General features: G+C 51.9%; 1 protein-coding gene across 8 annotated transcripts in view; it reads right to left on the bottom strand.

The window, feature by feature from the left end:
• ADCY9 (adenylate cyclase 9) overlaps positions 1-24,268 on the bottom strand; it is a 101,892-nt gene that overhangs the window by 2,519 nt on the left and 75,105 nt on the right. For 3 of the 8 annotated variants that reach the window (XM_086760004.1, XM_086760005.1, XM_086760006.1), the window contains 2 exons: positions 23,772-23,813; positions 15,718-17,875 (listed from right to left, as the gene is read on the bottom strand). In XM_086760004.1, the coding sequence (XP_086616130.1) occupies positions 16,687-17,875; positions 23,772-23,813 (1,231 nt within the window). In that variant the 3' untranslated portion in view covers positions 15,718-16,686. Of the gene's footprint in view, positions 1-8,080; positions 9,738-15,717; positions 17,876-23,771; positions 23,814-24,268 lie in introns of those variants that run through there. The other 5 variants (XR_015260231.1, XR_015260234.1, XR_015260232.1 and 2 more) reach the window with 5 other exon arrangements.

Raw genomic sequence — 24,268 nt, 5'->3', positions numbered from 1 at the left:
GGAATTCCGTCCCCGCGGGAAAACGTTCACTCTTTTATTTGAAGCTCACTTATCTCATGCTGATGTTCTCCATGGAAGGTGCTATGTCACCCACAAAACTCCTTTTATTTCCTATAAAAATGTAAATCGGCCTGTTTTTATTTTCCCCACAACCTTACGTAACGAACAGGAGCCTCGCTCAGCTGTTTCACGCAGAAATTCGTGAGCCTGACACCGTTCCTCCCCTTCCTTCCCCAGCGCTTCGTGCTTGCTCCTGCGCCTGCGGATGCGAAGGTCTGTCGGCGTTCCTGGGGCGGGCAGGACCTGATAACATCTCAGAGGGCAACAGCAACGCCACCTTCATTCTCCTGAGGGTGTGGAAGAAGTTTTCCCACAGATCAATGGCCAGCGCTTTCAGGAAAACCGAGGCAATCGTGATTTCCCTCGGAGCTGGCCAGGAGGTGCAATGGTACCAAACCGTACGGATGTGTGATGATAAATGAAGAAGATGATGAAGATTTCCAGGCACTGCCCTCTACAAGACCCAATTTTCGTCTGCTTCCGACGCCATCAAACATGACCTGTGGTAAACACAATGCCCTCTTCTGGGGCCAGAATCACAGTGAAAACTCGTAAGGAAAAAAAACCCGCAAAACATTTCATCTGCTTTTGAGGGGAAAAAAATACTACACAGTCGTGGTCGGTTTCCAGTAACCACATCTGCAAGTCCCACGCTGAGCCCCAGGAGAAGAGGTTGGAGATCTTCGTGTTGGCAATGCATCTCCCATCGTCCTCCTGGAGATCCACCCAGATTTGTCTCACCTGGGGAAAACTGAGCTGTTCCTGCCTTCTCTCTCCTTTCCTCATCATCTCCTGCTCTGGACGAAGCATCCCAGCCTGCCTGGTTGTTCCTTGCGTGGAAGCCACTCCATTTCTTCCATCATCCTTGTGGCCCACCTCCTCTTCTCCTTGCCCTTCTGCGCAAATAAATACGTCTCTTTGGAGTCAAGGGGATCTCAACCGCATGGAGCGGTCAAGCACAAGCCCACCACGGATGGAGGCGTGCCAGACCAGGACTTTCTGGTTTCCTCTTCCCTTCAGTCTCAATCATTCCTAACAATAATGCCCCAGCCAACTCCCAGCCTCAGCAATGCTGCTGCTGGAGGAACGCTGCTCAGCAGGGACAGGGGCTTCCCGGGATCCCTACACTGGCAGCGAGAGCATCTGGGCGGGTGCGTGTCCTGCACGGCCATCAGCAGCTCAGCCGACCCTTGGGAACGCCGCCGCTCGCTGTCAGCCATCCTACCCCTGAGAGAAGGCAATTTCGGGCTTGGAACGCTCCTCCTCAGCTTCTTTGTGGCTGCCTCCCAGCCCACGTGCTGTCTCCATCGACGGCAAGAGGACATTGCTTGATCTGACTTTCCCAGATCCGATCCCCGCTCGGATCAACCCCCTTTCGGAAGCACCTATCCGAGCATGCTCCAGCCAACGTCTCTTTGAGACGCTTCTCTTCTTCCCCTTGTGCTTGACAAGACCACTCTCCTGCATAGACCACAGATGTCCGTGAAGACCAGGACAGTCACAGACCGTCCGACGCCGGCGGACAGTGCTGTGGATTCGGGATGACTCCAGCTGCAGGACAACCTCGGGCTGAAGACGGGGGCTTTGGTGGGGAGCAGGCTCAGCAGCGGCAACGTGCGGTGGGAGGCTCCCCGTGGCCGTGGGGCGGCCGTGGCCACCTGCGAGCCCAGCGCATCCTCCAGCTTCTCAAACCGCAAACGGCATCGGCACGGACAAACCGCTGCGTCGAACGTGGCGCCCGTCGCTCCGTAGGCACAGCTGCTGCCTGCTAACAGATAAGCAAATATCTTTTTTTTTGACATTTTTAGGGTTTTTTCCATGGCTTTGCCCACACTCAGAGGCTTCCCATCCCGTGCCACCCACGCTCCCCGCCCCCTCTGCCGCGTTTGGGAGTTAGGAAGCCGGATGTGATGGTGATGTTGCTGTGCCGGCTCCAGGCCGTGGTGGCTGGCAGGCCGTCTGGTGGGAAGGGATCCGGCCTGGGACAGCGCGAGGAGGTGGGAGCTTCTGCCTGGTGCTTGCCATGGAAAAGGGAAGGTGTCTGCAGCCTGCCGGCAGCACGCGCTGCTCCCAAAACCGGGAACACCGGCTCAGGAGGACACTGCTCCGATGCCCACCCAGGCGCGTTCATGGAGGGTCCCCGGGTGCCCCGGTGCTGCCTGGTCGTGGGGCGCCCAGCTCTGCAGCGGGGCACGCGGGGACCGGGACGCGGTGGCTGACGGTCCCGCTTGCTTTGCCACAGCCCCAGGGCCGGGACCCTCGACAGCCTCCAGCTCCGGCGGGGCCTCCTCGCGTCCCCGGCTGGGGTTTCGCCCGCTCGCTGGACGCGCTCAAAGTTCACCCTGCTATAAATACCCGCGGGCAGGGCTGCCAGCGGCTCCTGGCCCGGGAGCTGCTAAAACCAAACGGGGTTTCGTTGCCGTTAACCCTCTGGCTGCGTGACTCCCCTCCGCGTGGGCTGACAAACAGGAACCCTCCGCTTCCTAACGTTCCTAAAGCCAGAGGAGCTCGGCCAACTCCTTCTGTGGGCCAATTCCTGCTGGGAAGGGCCCGGGGATCGGTACTGGGATGGGGACTGGGAGCGCAGCGGGCTGGTGGGACGCTGCGGAGGGTGGGATGCGGCACAGGCGCCTATGCAACCCCCCAGTTTGGGCAGGTCCTCGCACCGGGGTGGGACGTGCGGTGTGGGGCCACCATCGCTGTGTCCCCCCATAGAGCAGGGGCCGCCTGTGCGCCCCACGCTCCCCGCAGAGCACGGCCTCACGCTGCGCAGCCCCACACCCCGCCCCGTATGGCCCCCCAGAACACGACCCCGCACCCCACACCGTGCCCCGTATGGCCCCCCAGAACACGACCCCACGCCCCACACCCCGCCCCGTATGGCCCCGCAGAACACAACCTCATGCCCCACACCCCGCCCTATATGGCCCCCCAGAACACGACCCCGCACCCCACACCCTGCCCCGTATGGCCCCCCAGAACACGACCCCGCGCCCTACACCACGCCCCGTATGGCCCCCCAGAACACAACCCCATGCCCTGCACCGGCTGGTCGCGTAGCCTGCGGCCCCACACGCTGCCCCGTACAGCCCGGGAGATGGAAAGCCTGGAGCTGACAGCAGAGGACGAACCACAGGCCACCCGCAGCGGAGCAGAGCCGCCGGGGAGCCCCGCCGGGCTCCGCTGAGGCTGGACATAGCTCAGCGCATGCACGGCCCAGGGCCCATGGCCAGGAACGGCCACCAGCGAGCCGTGATGAACCCATAACCTGGGCGCTGCCAGCACGGGGACACGGTCTCAACGTCCAGCAGACCCTGCCACTGAAACAGTCTCGCAAACGTCACCTTTTGGGTGCCTTTGGGCCAAGCGAAGGTGCCTTCATCGCCTCGCCCTCCGTCATCTCCCTCCCCTCACCACCACCACCGCAGCGGCGACGCTCCCAGGATGCGGCACCGCTGGACTCTGTGCACCGTCCGGCGCCGGAGCGGAGCGGGTGGCACTAGGGGGAGATAAAGGCCGGGACATGGTGGGCCCTGCGCCTTCGCCAGCCCGCCCCGGTCCCTCTGTCCCCAGCGCCACCTTGGCCCGAGCTGCGGGTTTCCGAGCGTCGCGGTCGTTTTGTTTTGCAAGACGTCTTGGGTCTCTGGGAATCGGCTTTAGTGACGCGGGTCCTTTAGGTGCCGACAGCTTCGCGCAGCGGGTGTGGAAGCCACCGCCTGCCACGTGCAGAGAGCACGGGGCACCCAAAAAGGCACCGGGGAGGGAGGAGAACACACGATGCGCAGAGGGTCTGGCAGCAAAGAGGGGCTGGGGGCCCGGCCTGGAAGCAGGGTGACACAGACCTCAGCTGGAGGCTCAGCCCGTGGCTGCCCCGTCCCCTTTCCCGACGTCTCTGGATGAGAGCGGCGTCGGCACAGCTGTGCCAGCCCCCGTGGGGACCCTGCACCGGAGCACCGGCAACCCGGGCGCCTCCAGGGCTACAAACCAGTTTGGGGTATCTCTGGGACCAGGTGCCACCCCGGCATCACACCAGCTCCTCTCCTCCCTGGATGCTCCCCTCTCTGCGGGCTCCCTGCGACCTCTCTCACTGGAGGTGAGGGTTTCACTGCGCAGAGCCGGGGGGAGCTCCCAGGAGCCAAACCAGCAGGATTTGTCCCCCATCCGAGCCGTTCGCGCGCAGCTGTGCCTCACAGGCGCCCACGGGTGCAGCCGCGGGGCCCACGGTGCCAGTCAGCGCCGCGCACTGGGGAATGCACGGAGCGAGAGTGGCTCCATGGGGCAGCAGCGGCTTAGGGGGACGCTTTTTGCCGGTATTTCCTATGGGATGAAAAAGAAGAAGTAAATCTCATCCTGTCTTTCCGGGAGGAGGGACACGGAGGCCGGCACGGAGTTACCATCACAAGCTGGTTGGTACATCGCCCACGATGCCACCAGACCGCGGTGCCCTCGGCATCTGCGCTTACCACGCACATCCCCGAGCTCTCCCCGAAACATCTGCACAGCACCTGGCCCCCAACCCACCAACCCGCCCCAAAACGATGTTTCCTTTCCCCGTTGCCCACAGCTCCAGTTTCCAGAGGGTTTGGGCTGTGGCCTCCCCAACCCCAGTGCCGGAGGGGCACTGGACGTGGCGGGGGGGCGGTTCAGGCTTTGCAGCTCCTCGTGTGGAGCAAAGCCCATCCTCGCGTCCGTGCCGGCCACCAGCGCCTCGCTGAACCCATCCCTCTCCCTCCAGGAGCCGAAAGCTCGAGCACAGGTTTTCCGCCTCCTCCGCTCGGCGCGGGCCCCGTGGGTGCAAAGGGGTCCCCGTGCCCGCGGCCACAGCGCGGCGTGGCTCAGCCTGCAGCTGCAGCTCCGTTTTGTGAATGTTTTCAATTTTTAGAGCTCCAACTCTGAAGTTTTCAATATTCTAACCTTTACATTTCAGGCCAGAGCGAAACGGGGAGGCCGGGGTGGTTGGTAACGGGATCGGGACGTTGGCCCCGGACCAGGGAGGCTGGGCGCAATGCGGGAGGAAGGCGGGGGGTGCCCGGGCAGGGCCGTTATCTGAGCCCCGGCGGGAACAAGGCGTCTTGGCCGCGCCGCGAGCTGGCGAGAGGCAGAGACGGGCAGGAGATGCGCCGTCAGCGCTTTGCTATGCCTCACGCTCAGCGCCCGTCACGGCCTGTAACCCCTTCCCGGGCTCTGCGCACGGCCGGGGTTTGCGCTGCCTCGTACCCAGCAGATCTATGGGTTTGCAAAACAATCTGAAAGTAAATGTCGATTTTTTTCTCATGTTTTTGAATAGAATTAAAAAAGGACAAAGGCAGCCCGGCAATTCTGCTCCTGGAGATTTCCCACTGAAACACATCACGTACCACCATGGGATGCGAGCTCAGGATCCCGGGCTGCGCACCGGCGCGGTTCGGGGTTTATTTCAGTTGTTCCCCACGCAGGAGAGGAGCCGGCCACCGGGGATGGCTCCGGTCCTCCCCGTTCCCAAACCAGGCCGGAGCACTGACTGGGGAAGCTGGCAGGGCACCCACGGGTGCAGCTCTCCCGCGATGCCAACAGCCCCCGGGCGCCCCAGCCTTTGCCAAAGGACGTTTCACCTCCACCACGTGCCCGCGGCGTTAAAGCCCGGTCCCTCCACGGGCAGAGCCGGGCTCTCCCCGAAGGCTCCCGCTCGCAGCCGCCTGGTGCCAAGCCCAACGCGGTGGCTCGTCTCAAAGCGCCGGGTGCAAAGCATATGCAGGACAGATGGATACGAGGCTTGTAAGATAATTAAGCATGTTAATGAAGTTCATTTGCATCTAGCTCTTAAATTCCCATAAACTCCGCAAAGCTGTGAAATGAGACTTGCCGCTCAACACCGCAAAGCAACAAAAATTCAGTTACGAAAAGCAAAACGGTGATTAACGAGTGAGAACGAAAGCTGGCTGCGCCCTGGCCGAGCGAAGCCCCGCAGGTCCCCGCTCTCCCAAGCGCCGTGGCAGATCCGCGCTGCGCCATGCCACTAACGGGCGCTTGAGTGGCAACGGTAAAGGAATACAACTGGTGGGGGCCCCTCAGAAGCAGCCGACCCCGAGAGCAGCACGACTGGGGACCCCCACACCACCCCAGTCACCCCCGGGGTGAGTTAACACCGACCCTCCTGGTGCCCAGGACAACCCTGAAAACACGCCGAAGGAAGAAACCAGTGGCTCCCGCAGAGCTGCCGGCTGCGCAGCGTGACTGCGGTGCTGGATTCCCGGCAGCACCTGCGCACGGGAGGGGCGCAACGCCCTCCGGGTCGGCCCCGCTGTCCCGCAGCATCCCTGCTGTCCGGCTCGGCCGAGGACGCTGCGTCGCCCCAAGGCTGCCAACGGACAAACACAGCCTGGCACCTCGGGAAGCGCTGAGATACACGTCCCTGAAGGATCTTTGGGCTTTTCTTGTACCCACGGTCCCCACGTCAGCTAAACAAACACAGGGTGCACCTCTCAGCGCACCCAGCAGCGGTGCACGCTGTGTTCTTGCCCTTGATCAAAGCACGGAAAGAGAGGAAACTTTGACAGGGAGTTACCTGGGGAGAAGGCAACGTAGAACTTGAAAAGACACCAGGAAGATCGGATTTATTTGAAATGCCTTGATAGGATTTATTAAAAAATATCCCTTGGCAGCTGACAGTCACCACGATCTACAACAGGAACCCGGCTGGGTGACACTGGAAGTTTTCCCTGCGACAGAAGGCGAACGCTCAGGAACGCTCAAGCACGGCTTACGACCTACGGCAGCGAGAACCTGTGCTTCAGCGAGAACCTGGGCCGGCAGCGAGGAACGTGGTGCCAGCGTTGGCTGCAGCGCCAATCGCACCGCGCGTGCGCTGCACGTGTGCTCTGATACTTACCTTGTCTTTGGGAAAAATAAATCTACTTGAAGTGTAAGGAAAAATTATAATTGAGCATCTGTGGAAGACCCAGACTCCACCTCTCTGCGACTGCAGGAGGACAAAGCTCTTGGTGCGCTGCGGCCCGCACAAAGCGCGTGGCTGGACCCGTACGAGAGCTTACGGCCACATCAGCACGTGCGAAGGGAAGGGCTTGGTGCTGCAGGACACGGTGGTCCCCAGCGGGCAGGAGCAGAGCGCCTCTGCACGATCCAGAGGAAGCCTTCCAATCTTCCGGGTCAAAACCTCGCTTTGCCGGGGCTCGGGGCTGCTGAAGGGTTTTTTGTCCCTGGGGAAACTCAAAGAACATACAGTGCGATGCCCGAGAGACCCCAAGGAGGCAGGGGAGGGTGCACGCGTGTGAGACAGATGGACGGACACGGGTTTTGGGGCTGAGCCGCCTGCCGCAGTCCAGCACCCTCAGCTCTTTCAGACGGAGAGGTTCCCGGTCTGAAAGCACCGCGGCTCCTCGTCCCCACAGCGGCTCCTGCTCAGCCAGTTCTTTCCTGCGGACTCACTCCAGAATAACAATGCCTCGCTCCCCGTTCCGAGGGGATTAAGAGAATCTGAATAAGGCACTGGTATTCCAGAACAAACCATCAATGCTCTCTGCTAAAGAAAAAAAATAACTATTTAAAATTCATCCCCGATTTTGGCCAAAGCAAGCTCCCTGCGCGGAAAAGCTCTCTGCCGAGACCTCACGCCACAGCCGGCAGCGACAACGCCATGGCTGCAGAGGCACTGCCGGCCGGGCCGCTGCACAGCCCCTGCCCACGCTTCCGAGCAGAACTAAAGCGAGGAAAAATTAGGAAGGAGTCGTCTCCCCAGCTGGGATTGTGAACCTGACGGTCATTTACCGCCAGCCGGCCCATCAAGCGCGGTGGGACTATGGGACAAATTCCTTTCGCGTTTAGAATGTCTTCTAGATACGCACCTCATCGAAAATGGACGCGGTGGTTTGGGATTTAGCAAAGAAACATTGTAAGAAGCGAGACCCAAAACAAAGGGCTGAAAAAAGCTTCTCTCCCAAACCGTTATTCCTCCAAGCAACGTGCGAAGGGCACGGGGTTGCGTCTGACGTCGTGCCGGAGCAAAAATGAAAAAGCAAACCCGTTTGACGTTGACATAGTGTATTGTGAGTTACTTTCGCAGCTCGTCTACATCTAAGGTCGCGGGAGATGATCTGCCGTACAGCAAACCCGTTTAATACACAATCGGTTACAGAGCCGGCGCCGCGAGTCCGGGATAACACGCGTTGAGCTATATACATACACAGCTTCGTATTTCACAGATACAACTTGTTTCCGTTCGGTTTTGTCAACAAAGCGTAGGCAGGGTATTTACAGAGAAGCCGCTGCGAGGAAGCCCCGGGCTCCGGCCATGCCGCGGCAGAAGCGCCGGCTGCCCCAGCGGTGCGTGTAAACAGAGCGGTTCTCCCTCTTTCTGCGAGAGGGGGGGAGAAAGAAAACAGAGACGTCATGAAGGAACAACTTCCAGCTAACCTGGAGACTTTCAAATGGTTTAATTTCCTTTTTTTCTTTTTTTTTTTTTTCTTTTTAAGTGGAAACTGGAAATTCGTAACGCGGTAATGTTTCAATAACGTTCTCAGTTAACACTTTCTGTGCAACCTCCACGCGTGCTTGTGCGAGGCCAGGCAGTGCTGGAGACTGGGGTAACGCTGTCCCGGCAGTTTAAAAAAAGCAGGGCGCGGTCAGGAGTCACACCCGCCCAGCTGACAGCTCCTCCGTAAACCAAAGCCAACCCTGATCCGAGTTTCTCACCTTGAAAGGAATTTCTCGCAGGCCACTTGCGATCAGGCGCCGCAGCTCCTTACACACAGCGATCGCCGAGGCAGGGTCGCGTGTGGGGGCGATACTGGACAAACTGGGGTCGGCCAGACCCAACCCCAACCCCAACCCCAAGCCGCCGCGGTCAGGCAGCAGCGCCCCGGTTTCAATAACCGGCTGAAATTTGCTCCCATGAAAATATGGAACAAAAGCGAGAGGCTGGGGGGAAGACGTATTTACAAGCGCATCCGACAGCCGTTGGGCTGATCGTGGATCAGCGGGACGCTGCTCCCAGAGCGAACCTCCCCGTATCTCCAGCACCTCGCCAGCTGAGGGGGAACCGACTCAGCAGCCTGCGGCTGCCGAAGCCCCAGCACCGCTGCGGGACCGACACGGCCTCTCCTCAGCTCCAGCCCTCCACCAGGTCCAGCTCCAGAGGCACATCCAGCTCCTTCCCAGCTCGCCCAGCTTTCCCGTCATCTACATCCCACCCTTCTGCATCTCAGCGCGCCGCAGGACTGAAAAAGCCCAGGGGTGGGAAAAGAGGAATCCAGCCCCCGTCGCCAGCAAAGACAACGCTGGATGCTGAATTAAAAACACCGTTTCACGGAAAGAAGGCGCTTTTCTCAGCAACGCAACACAAAGCCACCACACCAGCCCTGCAGAGCGAGGCGGCTTTCCTGCAAGCATGAGGGGGAGCCTGGCTGCCTGTTCCCCCCGGTCACTCGGTGAGGGTGGCCGAGGTCCTCATCATCTCTGGATGCTGCCACTGCCTCCTCGCAAACCAGAGACACCTGCCATCGAGCAGAAAGAAATCCCAAACATTCAGCGCAAACCTGAAACCGTGTTTTGTCTCTCAGCAGACGTTGGGAGATGTTAAGGCTCTTGGCTTGGAAGAGTTTATTACTTTGGAAGTTTAAAGCTGTGCTCGCTGCAGGGTGTAACGAGTCTCTGTCTCAGCATCTCTCTCTCTAACGTGGCCTCTGAAAACCAGAAGAAAGAAATTAATTTGGGGGGAAGGTTATGGCAACTGTGGACTTCTGAAGTACCACAATAAGAGAAACGCCTGACGGCGCTGGTGGGACTGTGCCGGTACCCGCACGGTGCCGAATCCTGGCTCTGGCAGCGACGTGGAGCAGACCAGTGCAACACTGCAGAATCCCTCCGCAGCAGGCGGAGTTAGGCAGCTGATCTAGAAATCATCACAGATGATGCTCTGGTCTCACTCAAAGGTGAAGTTTCAAAGAGGCTGAAGATGCACTTTCCCTCCGGGCACACCTGCAGATGTACCCCACGCTGCGTTTCCCTGCCCTGAGCTTAAATCTTTCACCAGCGCATCGATACAAACCCTCTTTCAGTTGCAAACTGGAATTTAGCCAACGCATTAGGTTAGAAAGAAGTGAAGACTTGGGTGACTAAGGGAGAAAAGAAGGAAAAACTCAAGAAAGTAGTTTTGTTTTGGACTAATCCGAAGAACGATGGGATGCTCGGCTCTTTCACTGCGCGTCACTGCTCACCAGATGACAAACTGGTTAGAACAGCACCAGTTGGAGCTGAAATGGAACACTTTAGTAGCTGTTCCCAGCCACGACCTCTGCAGCTCTTCAGATCCAGCGAACGCTGCAAATTCCGCAGGTTAAAATACGTGTTGTGAGCCAGAACACAGGCAGAGAACAGAACAAACCGTGCAAAGGCCAGGACGGGAGAAGCTGAGGAGCAGCCTTGGGGCCTCTCCAGAAGAGTAAAACACAAACAGAGAAATCCTTGACACACCAGTTCCCGACCCGGAGACACGCGTGGGGAACAGCTGCTAAAAATGCTGTTGAACGTGCTGCAGCTGGAGCAGCGCGCACGAAAACGCCGGGCACCTGCGCTGCTCCTCACCAGCCTGGGCTGGGCAGCTGGGTTAGGTGAGCTAATGGCCAGCAGCCACAGCTGAGACGGACCTGCGGGCACTGGTGGGCGAGAAGCTCAACGTGAGCCGGCAACGTGCGCTCACAGCCCAGAAACCAACGGCACCCTGGGCTGCATCCCCAGCAGCGTGGGCAGCAGGGCGAGGGAGGGGATTCTGCCCCTCTGCTCCGCTCTGGGGAGACCCCCCTGCAGCGCTGCGTCCAGCTCTGGAGCCCCCAACATCAGAAGGACGGGGAGCTGTTGGAGAGGGTCCAGAGGAGGCCACGCAGATGGTGGGAGGGCTGGAGCAGCTCTGCTGGGAGGCCAGGCTGAGAGAGCTGGGGCTGCTCAGCCTGGAGAAGAGGAGGCTCCGGGGAGAGCTGAGAGCGGCTCCCAGTGCCCAAAGGGGGCTGGTGGGAAAGGTGGGGAGAGACTCTTCAGCAGGGCCTGCTGTGACAGGACGAGGGGTCAGGGTTTCAAAACAGAAGGAGGCAGATTCAGATGAGATATTAGGAAGAAATTTTTACAATGCGAGTTGTAGAACACTGGCCCAGGTTGCCCAGCGAGGCGGTGGATGCCCCATCCCTGGAAACATTCCAGGCCAGGTTGGCCGGGGCTCTGAGCAACCTGATCTGGTTGGAGATGTCCCTGCTCCTGGCAGGGGGTTGGACTGGGTGGGCTTTAACACTCCCTTCCCACCCAAACCATCCTGTGATTCTATGATTCTACAATAAAGTACCAGGGAAAGAAAGATTTAAAAATCTTCTACTGATCTATTCTTTCCAAAATCATGTTCTTTCTCAGAAGCTGATGTTGACTCTCAGAGGTAAATAGCAAACACTAACAACCAGCCTTGAAAACAACCCAGCGCCTCGGTTCACGCTCACCTCCTTCCCTCGGTGACTTCCGACCTGGACACGCGTGCTATCGCACGGAGCATCTTCCACACCATGTCGGTTTGCGCAGCGAGCCCAAACCCCCTCCTTGTGCTGCATCCTACGCTGCTCACGCTGCATTTCTGCAGGCTGTGGTCTTCCACCTCTCCGGTTTCCTTGACGTTCTGGGTGTATTTTAGCAGAAAACGGTCCACAGTTTCACAGCCCTTGACTGAAACTCCTCAGACCACTCAAATTGAAACCTGGACAACTACAGCAGCTTAAGGAATTAGCGTTCAATAGTTACAATTACCAACTTTTGGACAGGCCTTTGCAGAATCCTACACCACCGCCTGCAGATTACATCCTCACCAACAGTGAACAGTAATTGTGGTTTTTCTCCTTAAATGTTGTGCCCCTAGAAATCCAAACAAGGACTGCTACAGCCTGCGTAGAGCGCTCAAAAGGGAAAACGTCGGAATGAGTTACTTTCCAGCCCAAACTCATGTCCCACACACAAGTAGCCAACTCCCAGCTTTACTCCGAGACCCCAACTGGGTTTTCGCAGCCGCCCGAGCGTCAGGATGGAAACCCCCAGCGCTTGGTCCCCGCTCCTCTACCTCGGCTGTTTCTCTTTCCACGCAAAAATCACTCTGTATCTACAGCCAAACCGGCCCCGCCGCACCTTCAGCAATAAATAATTCCTGCACTCTCCGCAGTTTTGTGGTATTTAACTCAGACACGACATAAAGGAACACTGCTTCCGCGAATCCTACCGCTGACAGCAAACACCGGGATTTTATTTCTTACCCTCTTCCGCTTTTGCACGCTTGTTAAAACTCTGGGTAATAAAACTTTTTTTACAACCTCTGGTGTGATGCAAAACGTATTTTTAACAGAATTCTTCAATTTAACTGCTGGGATGTAGCTGATGCTCTTCTGTATCTTCTGTCAAGCAGTTTAGCAAAGGCGGGGAGCAGGGAGGCAAGAACCACTCGTGCGTCGCGTCCAGACCCAGCAAACAAGACCACGGCAGGGAAGAAGGGAGGAAACAGGCCCAGACTTGAAATTTGGCAGAAAACCCCACCGCGAGCTGCGCGGTGAAACAGCTGAGGGCATTAAAACAACCTCAGCTGCTCCCAGCCTCCTGTGATGGTGCAAAATAACGACAAAGTTAAGAGCTGGTCCCTGGCAATATTTTTTTTTTTGGTTGTATTCGGAATTAAAATTTTAGGAACAGGTTAGAGTTAGCAGTTCTAAGATGCTAGACACCCTAAAAGCTCGGCTCTTTCGTCAAGAAAAAGCCCTTCTTCACCGAAAAGCTGCTATAGGTACCGCGTTTGGTTTACAGCTCTGTTCATTTTTGCTCTGGGCGCCTCCTCTCCGTGTTTTAGCCCTGAAGTAAGAGGATCCAAATACTTTTAATTTTTTTTTTTGTAGAGCCCTTGGGGAGCGCCTCCTCTGCTCCCCTCCTTTTGTCACCTCAAAACCCTCCCGCACGTCGCAGCAGGCGCCGCAGCCGGGCAGCAGCGCTCCCGCTCCCTCCAGCAAAGGGGAACGGCCCCAAATCCCAGGAAATAACCGGCAAATCTGTTCTTCTCAAAACGACAAACGCTGGATTCAATCGACGCGAATGCCATTTACTCGGAGCTGAGTGAGAAATCTGTCTCGCAGAAGTAGCTGGGGGAAAAAGCAGCATTTTTGTGTGTAGCAGCAGATGAAGATGACACTGCAGAAAATATTCGGCGTGTTCCTCATCCCTCTACGGTCTAGAGCAGCTCCTGCAAGCGAACGGTGGCAGAAGGCAACACAGGGCTAGCAAATATCCAGCAATCTTTCCCCCACTTCCCCGTATTTTTAATAATTTTTAAATGATCACCATTAAAACACCCCAGAAATAGGAAGCAGGGCAACGCACTGACTGCTCTTGCAGGATCCTCTTCCAGGTACCCGGCAGCTCCCCAGCTGTTACACCGCGTCTGGATTGTGGCAGCGCTAACAGAGCGGGCGCAAAGATATCGGAATGAAACGAACTTTGCTCGAGGCCTCCTGCAAGCACGCACGTGGAGAGGAACGCAGGACCGCACAACGCCGTTAAAAAACAGAGGGAATTTTGGCGAGTTTTGGGACATCCTTCCAAAGGTGGAAAGGGGAGGTGTAAAGGTTCACATCCCATTCTTTTACAACAGGAAACTGTGACAAATGGAAATCACCTCGCTCCTCGTGACAGGGAAAATCTCGGTATCCAAACCGTACGCTGAGAGCGTAGCCTCTTGACTCCGTTACCACGCTGCACGAAAGAGAAGAATTAAACCTCCGGCAGAAGTTAACTCCAGAGTTAAGGCAGAGCGACGTCGCCAGTAGCTCCCAGAGCAGACAACAGCCCTTGATTTCAGAGTCCACCCACACTTCTGTCCTCACTCGTTTTATTCACTTAGTGCCAACAAAAAAGATGCCCTGGTATTTTTTTTTTTTTTGTGTGTTCTACCCTTACCAGAAAACCAAGGCTGCTCCCGCAGCACCGCACCACGACAGCGTGGGAGCGTTATTTACTTTACAGGCAGGAGGATGAGGCTTTTGCGTTCTGCTGCATTGAGTAAGGAGGAGGAAGGCATCGCGGCCCCAGGCCCTTCTCCAGCACCGTCTCCTTTCAGGTCTGATCAGAGGGTGCAAACCTCTCACTGGATGCTGTCGCTGGCGGAGGGTTCGTTACCGTGCAGCGTCTCACACGAGAGAGGAGCTGGCGCATCTCGACCGAGCTCTGCCATTGCAAACAGCTGATCAATGAGAGAGAAAGGCTGGGTAGAGCTCTCTATAAAATCGGGAGAAACGTGAAAGGGAGGAAGGTCTGAAGGACCTCGAGACGCTCATGTAACACTAGAAGGCATGTAAACAATTCCGGACCATGTTCACTCCTCCACTGCACGAAAAGGAATACTGACACAGGCTGAACTGAAACGAGGACCCTACAACGGTTTGGCGAACACATTCTTCAGACGCAAGAGGTATTTGCAGAATTATACAACCTGAAAGTTGGAAGCACAACCCTCTACGGGCAAGGGGGCGGAAGGGGGTAGCTCTAACCTATGGAGAAGGAAGGCTGCGGCACAACTGTGCGACGATAAAACCTTGTGTTGGTGCTCATCAGGAACAGCCCCCAGACAGGCTGCAGCATCCGCGGCAGAACGGCACAGGGATGAGCATCCCCTGGGTTTTTTGTGCTGGCAAATCGAGCAAGATTAATTTTAAATAGCTTTCCTATCAAACGCAATTTAGACGCGCGTAGGGTGCAAGGCTGGTAGAACTGACTGAGATCCAGAAATCGCACAGGTTTTCATTTGACACAGGCTTCAAGGGCTCCGTGCTGGCCGTGGAGCGTAGATGGATCCCAAATGGCTGAGCAGGAACTTCTCAACAGAGACATTTATTACTCAAACCCCAAAAATCACATAGGGAATAAAAAGAAATATCAATATATTCTGACTTCCGTTCAGATGGAAAGAAAGAGTTAAAACCCACACCGGTACGCAGACGACACAGCGCTGCCTTTCACCAGCTCTTCCCTGATTAACAAACTTATTTTGGGCATCAGAACGCTCTCATTTTATTTGGTGTCGCAAGGAGTGGGTTGAACAGTTGAAGAATTAATATCCAAAGCTGGGCATCAAATGGAAGCGAATGGTGATGGAAGCGTGCAGAGGGCAGACTGGTGTAGCGTAAGGCCCCTGTCCTGCAGCTCCTCTGGGCGAGCGCGTCCCGTGCTCCCGCAGGTCTCCGCTCCCAGCGACCCGCGCAGTCTCACCTGCAGGACTGGGAAATTATTGTGCTTCTCCGCTCACTAGAAAGGACTCTTTCCCTGTTCCTGCTTTCAGCGGCGCACAGGGAGCACGCTGCTTTATTCTCTGCTGCAAAAGCACAGCGTCAGGGGAAATATCCTGAAAAATATTGTGCAGCACCATTGACTGAGTACAGAGGGAAGCTGGGATACTCAATGGCGTTTGGCGGCTTCGGAAGTTTCACCAGCTTTGAAACAGATATTGCCTAGGTAACATCCTCACAGTGGTTGGTAGTTCAAAGAGGCTGAAACACCAGCTTATTACTCTCAAACCCATGACCAACTCATCTCTCCTGATCCCTTCCGCACACAAAAACCCCCCCAAACAAAAGCAGACCAGGAATAAAATAAATAAATAAATAAAGGCATTCCCCAAACATTTATTTTGCTTTTCTCTCTCTCTCTCTCAAACCAGACCAGCTTAGAGATACCAACTTCACCTACCTTCGCAAATTCACCTAGGGTACGGAGTAACACGAAACGGCTTTAGACCCGTAAGACCTGAATCGTAACGCTCTCACGGTCAAGCGGCTGCTTCCGGAAACCTGTCCTGAGAGCTGGTGAGCTCCGGACCCTCGTTCCGTTCCCACAGATCAGTAACTCACTGGCTATATGGAAAAGAAGCGTATCCAAAGCACGCAACGGCGCGTTAAGATTGAAGAAAGTGTTGGTAAAGAACAGAACTACAGCAGTCGTTCAGCCTGCTCTACCTACACGTCGAGCCGCCGCAGAACTCCTCCTCCAGCCCGACACAACGCCAACTCGCGTCACCCCCTCGTCACGACATTCTTTTGCGGTACGTTACTGGCACTTTATGTCAGTCTCATATGGTAGATACATGCACGTTTGTCTGTGTGTTTACATACAAAAGGTCTGATAACAGTAAAACATCGTTCAGAGAGATATAAAAAACCCAAGGAGTTGCATTAGCCAAAAAAAGTGTTTTGTGAGAAACAACAATAAAAATGATATAACCACAGCTTTTCTTTAAAATTAGACAAATACCCAAAGCTAGGATTTCACTCGGGGCCTCTGTACCTTGACAGGGAGTCCAATGGAGTATATCTGAAGGCACTTAATATCCTCTACTCAGCTGTAAGATGGTTGCACGGGGAGCTGGGGAGCTGGGGATGGGATTTGGGGCACGGAGGAGAGAGATGGATGAAAAGAAGCCCCGAAGGGCTGTGATCCACACAGCACGGGGCGCTGAAATGAAAACAAACGTAAAACCCAGGTGTTGAGAAGGTCTCTCTCGAAAAAGAAAACTGCCAATTGCAAATGTCTTTGTGTTTCTATTGACAGAGCACTTCATGCAACTCTGACAGTGCATCATACGCTTTTAGAGATATTTAGCTTTGTCAGTTCATTGGCCTCCTCACTTCCCGCTTCCTCACAGTCAGTCTTCTCGGTGGCTTTGCCAAACCGGCACCTCTCCTCGGCTTTCGCCACATCCTTCTGGAGCTTCTTGGCGGAAGGAAGGGCGTCCTTGGGTTCTGAGTTATCTGTGCCATGGGCTGTGTTATCAGAATTCTGTACAGAAGGCACCAGGTTGGCAATCTCGTCCGTCGGAGACCGCCCAATGCTGCCATCCACTTGAACCCGAATGTCTGGAGATATAGACAACTGGTGATGTGGGACGATGCCATTGTCCATGCATTTTGGGTAAAGGTAGGTCTTCATCTGACCTTTCCCCTTCACATTGACTGTCCCCCTGTAGTCAAAGTCATACCCCATCTTGTTTAGGACGCGGTAGCTCTCTTCACTCACCTGTATACGACACTCAACGCCGGTGGTGTCCATTCTGCTAGCAATGTTCACAGTGTCACCCCAGATGTCGTACAACAACTTGGTGGTGCCGATGACCCCAGCGGTGAGGGGGCCGTGGTTAAAGCCAATCCTAAGTTTAAAATTAAACCACAGCATGTTGTTGTTGAAGTCATCCACCACCCGCATCATTTCTTTGGCAAATTCAAAAAGGGTCTGCAAATGGCCATGGGGATGGTTGTTGTCCTGACACTGCGAGGTGTTCAGTCCTGAAGCGGCCATGTAGGTTGCCCCAATGGTTTTGATTTTCTCAATGCTTCTGTAATGCACTTTGCTCAGCAGCTCATCAAAATCCCCAATCAATTCGTTCAGGACTCGGTAGCACTCTTTGCCTCCTTCGTAGTTCTCTTCGTAGAACTCACTGAAGTTCACAATACTTGCAAAGATGACCCCGCCGCTGTCGTGGTTTTTGGAATAGCTCTGGGAAACCTTCAACTGCTCAGCCACGTGGTATGGAATAATATTCCTCAGCAACCAGTCAGCTTGATCCCTCATGCTCTGAATTTTAGTGCGATGAAGATCAGCCTCCACATCTCCGTGGTAGTGGAGGCGGTAACTGACCTCAAACTCTCGATTCAGAAACCAGACCAGGAGGAGCAGAAGGAAGGAAACCAAAATCACTTCCTGACCAATCAGGTCTGCTGGCCTCTTCGTGTCATTTGGCACCGAACTGTTGCACGGGCTTTTTCTGGAGCTGGAAGCAGAAGAAAGGGAAGAACAGAAAAGGTGCATTTAAAAACACAGTCAGGGCACTGCCATTTCTGCTTCGTAGTTAGAAATCCTTTTCTAGAAAAAAGTATAGGAAGTGTATGTTACATACGAAATTATAACACAGGTTTATTTGCTGTTAAGCACGCTAAAAAATTATTTTCATTCTTAAACTCACTGAGTACTTCCTTGAGGGATACTATCGGGTTCAGCAACACAGGAATTGCCCAGCCTTTCCAGTAGTCCTATTTTAAGGACTTCACCAAGGAAACAGTTATCGCTGTATCTAAATATACAACTAAAAGCACTACATGTAAATACCCGTATAAAAATGTTTAATAATGCCTGTGAGCGTGAGGTAGGGAGTGTGTGTAAGTTTGGAATTGATCTTTTTTTTTGTATTACCTCCAATATCCAGAACCATCTGCTTTCTACACTCCCAGTGCTTTTCCCTTGTCTCCTCATCAAAGCCCAGTAACCTCTGCAGTGTGCCTTTAACGTCAACACACGAAGGTTTTGGAAGAAGATAACCCTGTACAAGACACTTCATTGAGAACTGCATGTCTCCTGCATGAAAGCAGAGAATTTGGAGCTCTGGGCTGATATCTTTTGTACATTATAACCACTGAAGCTTTTCATGATGGAGACAGAAAGTTTCTCAAAGTGCCAAGAAAAAAAAAAAAAAAAAAAGGAAAAAAGTGATGTCTCACATAGCTTGAGAGTAATATTTCAAATCCCTTTGACAATTCAACTGCCTGTGCAGATTATGAAGCACTGATGGAGGGTGCTTCCAGTGCCAAACCGCCCTTAACGAGGAGACATCTGCAGTCTACATCTCAGCTTTCTGGAGAGATGCAAAGGCTCCAGTTGAATCTGAGAAGACACCACCTATGCAATCCTAGAAACCAAGTGTAAACCCAGACAGATGGGCATGCAGTGATTTCTGGAGTCACTCAACTGCATTTTTTTTTCTAAAAATTTGTGCCGGAGCTTAAGATTTGATATGAGCAGATGCATGCTGAAGTTTTTCAAGTTAAGAGATAGTTTGAGAATGGAAATCATCACATCAACCTTTCTCCTTGAAAAACAGAAAGGCAATCCGTGTCTCAGTGTCTGTCCACATTTCTCTTACGAAGGTACGTTACCAAAAGAAATTAAAGCTCAAAGCACATCTCAAGAAGAGATGATTAAATTTGTTCCTGTATTTCTAAGTTCAATTTATTTCTTTATATCCATGAGGCACACACTTCCACTTCTGAAACCAAAGCAGACATCGTAGCAATTAAGCTGTATTACGGACCCGGTTTCTTTTTCTGAATGCTCATCCTCAAATCTTTGATTGACAGAAAAGCATGATGCAGCAAAACCACAGCACAGCTGTGAAACAGATGAATAAGCACAATCTCTGAAAACATTCCTCTGTGCTACGGTTTTGTAGCTATTAGCTTTTCTTGTAGTAAGTAAAATATTTACAGAGGAGCTTACAGGTTGAATTGCAGATTAAGGATAAGACTGCATATTATGCTGGAAATCACTCCTTTTGTTTTTAACCATAAATATACTTCTCCCAGGAGAACTGAAGGTATATTCATTGTACCAGCTTGCTATTAAAAAAACCATGAGGGAAGAATGAAATAAGATTACTCCCAACTCACAGAATAGGTCCCTGTACTCAGGTTCCCCGGGCGTTGCTGTACTAAGACTCCTTCCTTTCTCCCTTACGACTACTTTTCTCAACAGAATCTCTGTTAGGAACCTGCTCATGTTCTCCCTATAAAGACAAGTCAAAGACTAAGCCGAAGGCTAAATTATCAGTGACTGGAACGGTAACAATTCCTGAAATACAATCCTTCCTACCTGTTTCGCAGGTGGCAAAATATCCTCCCAGTTTGGTGGGCGTATAAAACAAAATGAGGGGATGAAAGTAAGAGGAAAGATCTTAGAAAATAAACAAGGCTGGAGAAGGTAAGGAATGAATCTGGGCTGAGGAGCACGATTCAGGTTCTCTTCAGAAGAGTTCGTTATTTTCCATACCTTGCGAGAAAAGACCTGCTAGAGGATCCGAGCAATGACACGTTACTCCTTTGAGAGCACGAGTTTGATCCAGATAATCTGCTCTAACATCAAACATCCCTGCCACAGGGATTTATTTAAGTCATTAAAGGCTTTTTATTTACAGTTTATTGTACAAAATACTCCTCAAAGTACTTTAATTCCTCTTAAATGAATTAGGCAAGCACCACAAATTTTATGTTACGAAAAGCGTCTTGCCTTGAACGCAAGATCTGCCTTTTACGAAAAGCCTGCCGCCTCCCATTCACCGCTCCTGAAGTACCGGCATCTGCGAGCTCTCAGTCACCTCCTCGAGCTCTCAGCCATCTCCTGGAGCGCCGGCCTGACCTTGTTTCCCCCGTGGGCGTAGAACCTCAGAGATCGGCATGCGAAAGGAGTGACTCACTCGTAACCCGACCTGATTTCGTTAATCAGGTAATGGGTTAGTATCTCAAAAAAGAAGGTGCAGGATCCTTTCCAGAGCGCGCATTTTCGATCACGGTGAGACTGCTACAAAAGTTCGTACAAAAAAGCCATCATGCCAGCCTGGAGGAGGGAGCAATTACATCTTACTCATTTGGAAATCAGATTTCTGGATGTTGCAGCGACTGGGTTACATGACCGACAGGACTATAAGCCATCTCACACCGTCAGTCAGCAAAGATGACCTGAAGCTACCCTTCAGAATGAAAACGAGGAAAAACCCCCACACATCTATAACAGAAAGGATTATACACACCCAAATCTTTTTAAGCTCTACTTTTTATGACGTGCTGCAACAGAAAACTAATTTTAAAAAATCATTCAAATGGAAATCGTAAGCCAACAATGTTCCTTTAACTGAAACTGGTGAAGTGCTTCCTGGCACCAACGACTAACTATTAACTTGGCATCTCCATCGAGGCTGCGTGTTGAATATGGAACAAGTGAGAGTTCCGGAGATAGAATCTCCTTTGCCTTCATCACAAATCATAAAGATAATGGCTTGCTACTTATAAAGATTTTTGGAAAGCCATTTTGCTTCTGAGCCAGTAACCTATGTTTGGATTTGGATCTCTTGCTATATTTAAAGAGGATGCACGCCTGCTACATCTTAAAAAAGAACGCAACGGCAGAACAGTGCAGAAAGGGGAAATCAAACAGCTGCTTTCGATGAAGAACATATAGTGAATGCATATTAAAAAAAAACCAAACCCTACCATCAAGCGATTTCAGTCTTCCAGCTCAAGTGGTCTATCCCTGTTCCTCCTTGAGCAGTGGAAAATGATACAACCTACCTGCTCCGAGATAAGAAATGAATGGAAACGAGAAATATTTCCTGCTTAAAAGACAGAGTTTATGGTCATAGTTCTTATGGGCTGGAGAACTGGTCTGTCTGGAAAACAAGGGGAATTCCATATTTTCATTTATTGAGCACAGCATGGATGTCCAGAGATGAACTTCGTGCTAGGACTCCATTACCTTTACCTCCATCTCTCTTCCCATGAACCATTAGTAATTATCTCAGTTCTTGATCAAGGCCTCATTAAAGGTACGCAAAGCAAATAAGTTTGTTTGGCTCTTTTAGAGCCCAGGAAAAGCTTTTGTGCTGACTGAGGTGAGCAAGGAACCTTTTTGATTTATTTATTTCATCGAGAAGACTGTGAGGATTATGGAGTTTCAACTTTTTATTAGTCCTCACCAGGAGAAATTCTGTTTGCACAGAGCTCTAGAAGTGTAGTGTCCGATAACGTAGATTAAAAGAGCCCTGAAAAGGAGAAGCCAAATTGTGGTGCAAATTAATGGTAGAGAGAAGAGGATTAACTCAACTTCCAACACACAGAAGCACTGTGCCGATTTGTAAGTGTGGACGGCTTCAGATCAGCGGAGCCCGGGCCGTTAACAGCGATCACGCTGGACTGACACGGTTCCCACGTTAAAACAGAGACAGCGACCGACCAACCTGACGGAACGGCCGCCCACGCGCGGAAAGGGCAGTGCTGCGCGGCGTTAAACACGCACGACGTGCAGGCGTCATTTTCCCCATCTGAAGGAGTGACGGTCAAAGTGCAAATCTAGTACATCTCAGAATAAAAAGTTTAAAATGCAGTTTAGAAATGTTTAATGCGCCAGATATTTTGGGCACTGCCTTATTTGGTTTTGAAATGACAAGCCAGGATTTGCAGAGCAGGCAGAAAGCGCTCCACGCCCGTGTGCAATAGCATCTTCTGCATGGCTTGGTTTCTCACCCACTTTTATCTTTATTTACCCTGAGTTAGAAGTTATACCATATATTTATGGAAGGAAAATGTTTATATTAAAACAATGCTTCACATATTTTTTTTGCCAGATTTCTAATAAATGACAATGTAGAAATAGTCACTAAACAGACAACCGGGTTGTCAATTATTCAAGGCAGAATGAATTATTTATTAGTGATTAGCAGCTGGGCAGGAGCCTGCTAAACTGTCTAAACTGTTGTCAGCGCTGGGTATGACGTTTGTAATCCTGAGCAGCACAAAAGGTTTGGGGATTTCACAAACTAATAACAAACCACTAAGGATCCGAACTCAGGCTAATCCTAAGACATTACTTCCAGCGATACCAGGCTTTAATATTTCGTACAAATTCTCTTCAGTGGTTTAGTTTACAAAAAAAATCAAGCCGTCTCTGTTCTTCTGGCTTTAACTTTCCATTCTGAATTAAGTGAACTGGAATTCTGTCATGGAAATGAATTTATCTTCCAGGAATCAAAGCCATACAAAAAGGAAAACGCATGTCAAAAAAAAAAAAATCCAAGACTGTAGTAAGTGCTAACTTCTTGGTGAATAAATATCTAACATGAAAGCACAGTTACCATCTCCTTATATTTAAAACCCACACATTTTCTAAACTACCATAGCATTTATGTAGATGACATTTTTAAAGAGTAACTTTGTTTTGATACATACTCCCAGTAAAAGCAACACGCTCCTGGATACACAGTGAATTTGGATACTCAGGTGAATCACTGAGTCACATATTCAGAGGGTCAGGTTCAACCAAGTACATGCCCCAGTATTGCCCTCAAATTTGTAACTAGCACACACACACTTTTCTAATACCAAAGAAGAACAAAATCACTTTAAAAGCGGTATTGCCAAACTTGCAATAAAACCCTGAAACCCTGAAATAATCACAATGAATCTTGAACATGTTTATTCATAAGCAGCTATTAATAACCCAGGAAAAGATTTTTATTTGTTTGAGTAAAGCTCTTAGGGGCTAATATTTCACTTGTTCTCAATGCCAGGACTTGCTCTCCTGCCTAAGCGAGCGCAGGGTGGCGGACGGCACTCAGACTGTCATCGTCCGCACGTCCCCACCCCGGTGAGGGCAGCTGGCTCCACAGCCAGCTTTTCCAGCTGAAGCTCCTCCAGCACGGGCAATTCTCACCTGGCCAGCTGTGGACAGCATCCACCTCAGCACACTTCTGATGGTGCGAATCAACCAAGGAAATCAAATAAATAGCTCATGATGCACAGATAATGCTTTAAAAACTGCTACTACTAGAAAAATCGAGGCTATTTTACACAGCTCCTCCACAGTTCTACTTCATAGAGATCAAATTTAAAAAGAAAGCAGCACGACACAACTCAGGAGCTGCAGCATCAGCTCTCTGACAACTTTTGGTCACACCCAGGTCCTCTGTAAAGGAAATTACACACACAAGAAGCTTAAACACAACTTGCTGAAGCAATTTGTTGAATTCCCAAGTGTATTAGTGTGGATGCAAAGTTCTGCTACGTATAAATTGACTGAAAATATTTCTATCCCTAAAAATAAAGATGGCAATTTTATACACAGCTTACCTGAAGTTCTGTGGCAAATCTGGATGAAAAGTTTCCATGGAGCTGAAATAAAAAAGCACCGATATCAGAAGGAAAGTTAAAGCATTCTGCCCGAATCTCAGTTAGCATTTTAAACTTTATTACGTAAACCACAGGTCCAAGAATTGCACTGCACGCTCGATCAGCTTCAGAGAAACTTTGAGTGCGACTCATCTGCACTTCTCACTTGGAAGAAGCAACCACAGTCAGATACAAAGATGCAAACACCGCTAAAGGGTAACGGGTGATAACACAGTCAGCGCAGTGCCTGGAATGAATAATTGTTAAACAATCTCATCTTACCTTGGAAACATGGGAAAGTAATTTCAGAAATCTAAAATCCAGTTATGCCTTCATCTTCTCTGACCACGCAAGATTAAAAAAAAATAAAAAAACCCTACAAACAACCCACCAAAAATCCAAATCTCTCAAAAAACCCAAGACAAAAAAATATCCCAAACAAATATAGAACCTCTTTT

The sequence above is a fragment of the Chlamydotis macqueenii genome, chromosome 15 (genome assembly GCF_036417535.1).
Source record: "Chlamydotis macqueenii isolate bChlMac1 chromosome 15, bChlMac1.mat, whole genome shotgun sequence".
NCBI lineage: Eukaryota > Metazoa > Chordata > Aves > Otidiformes > Otididae > Chlamydotis > Chlamydotis macqueenii.
This window is presented reverse-complemented; position numbering and strand designations above follow the sequence as displayed.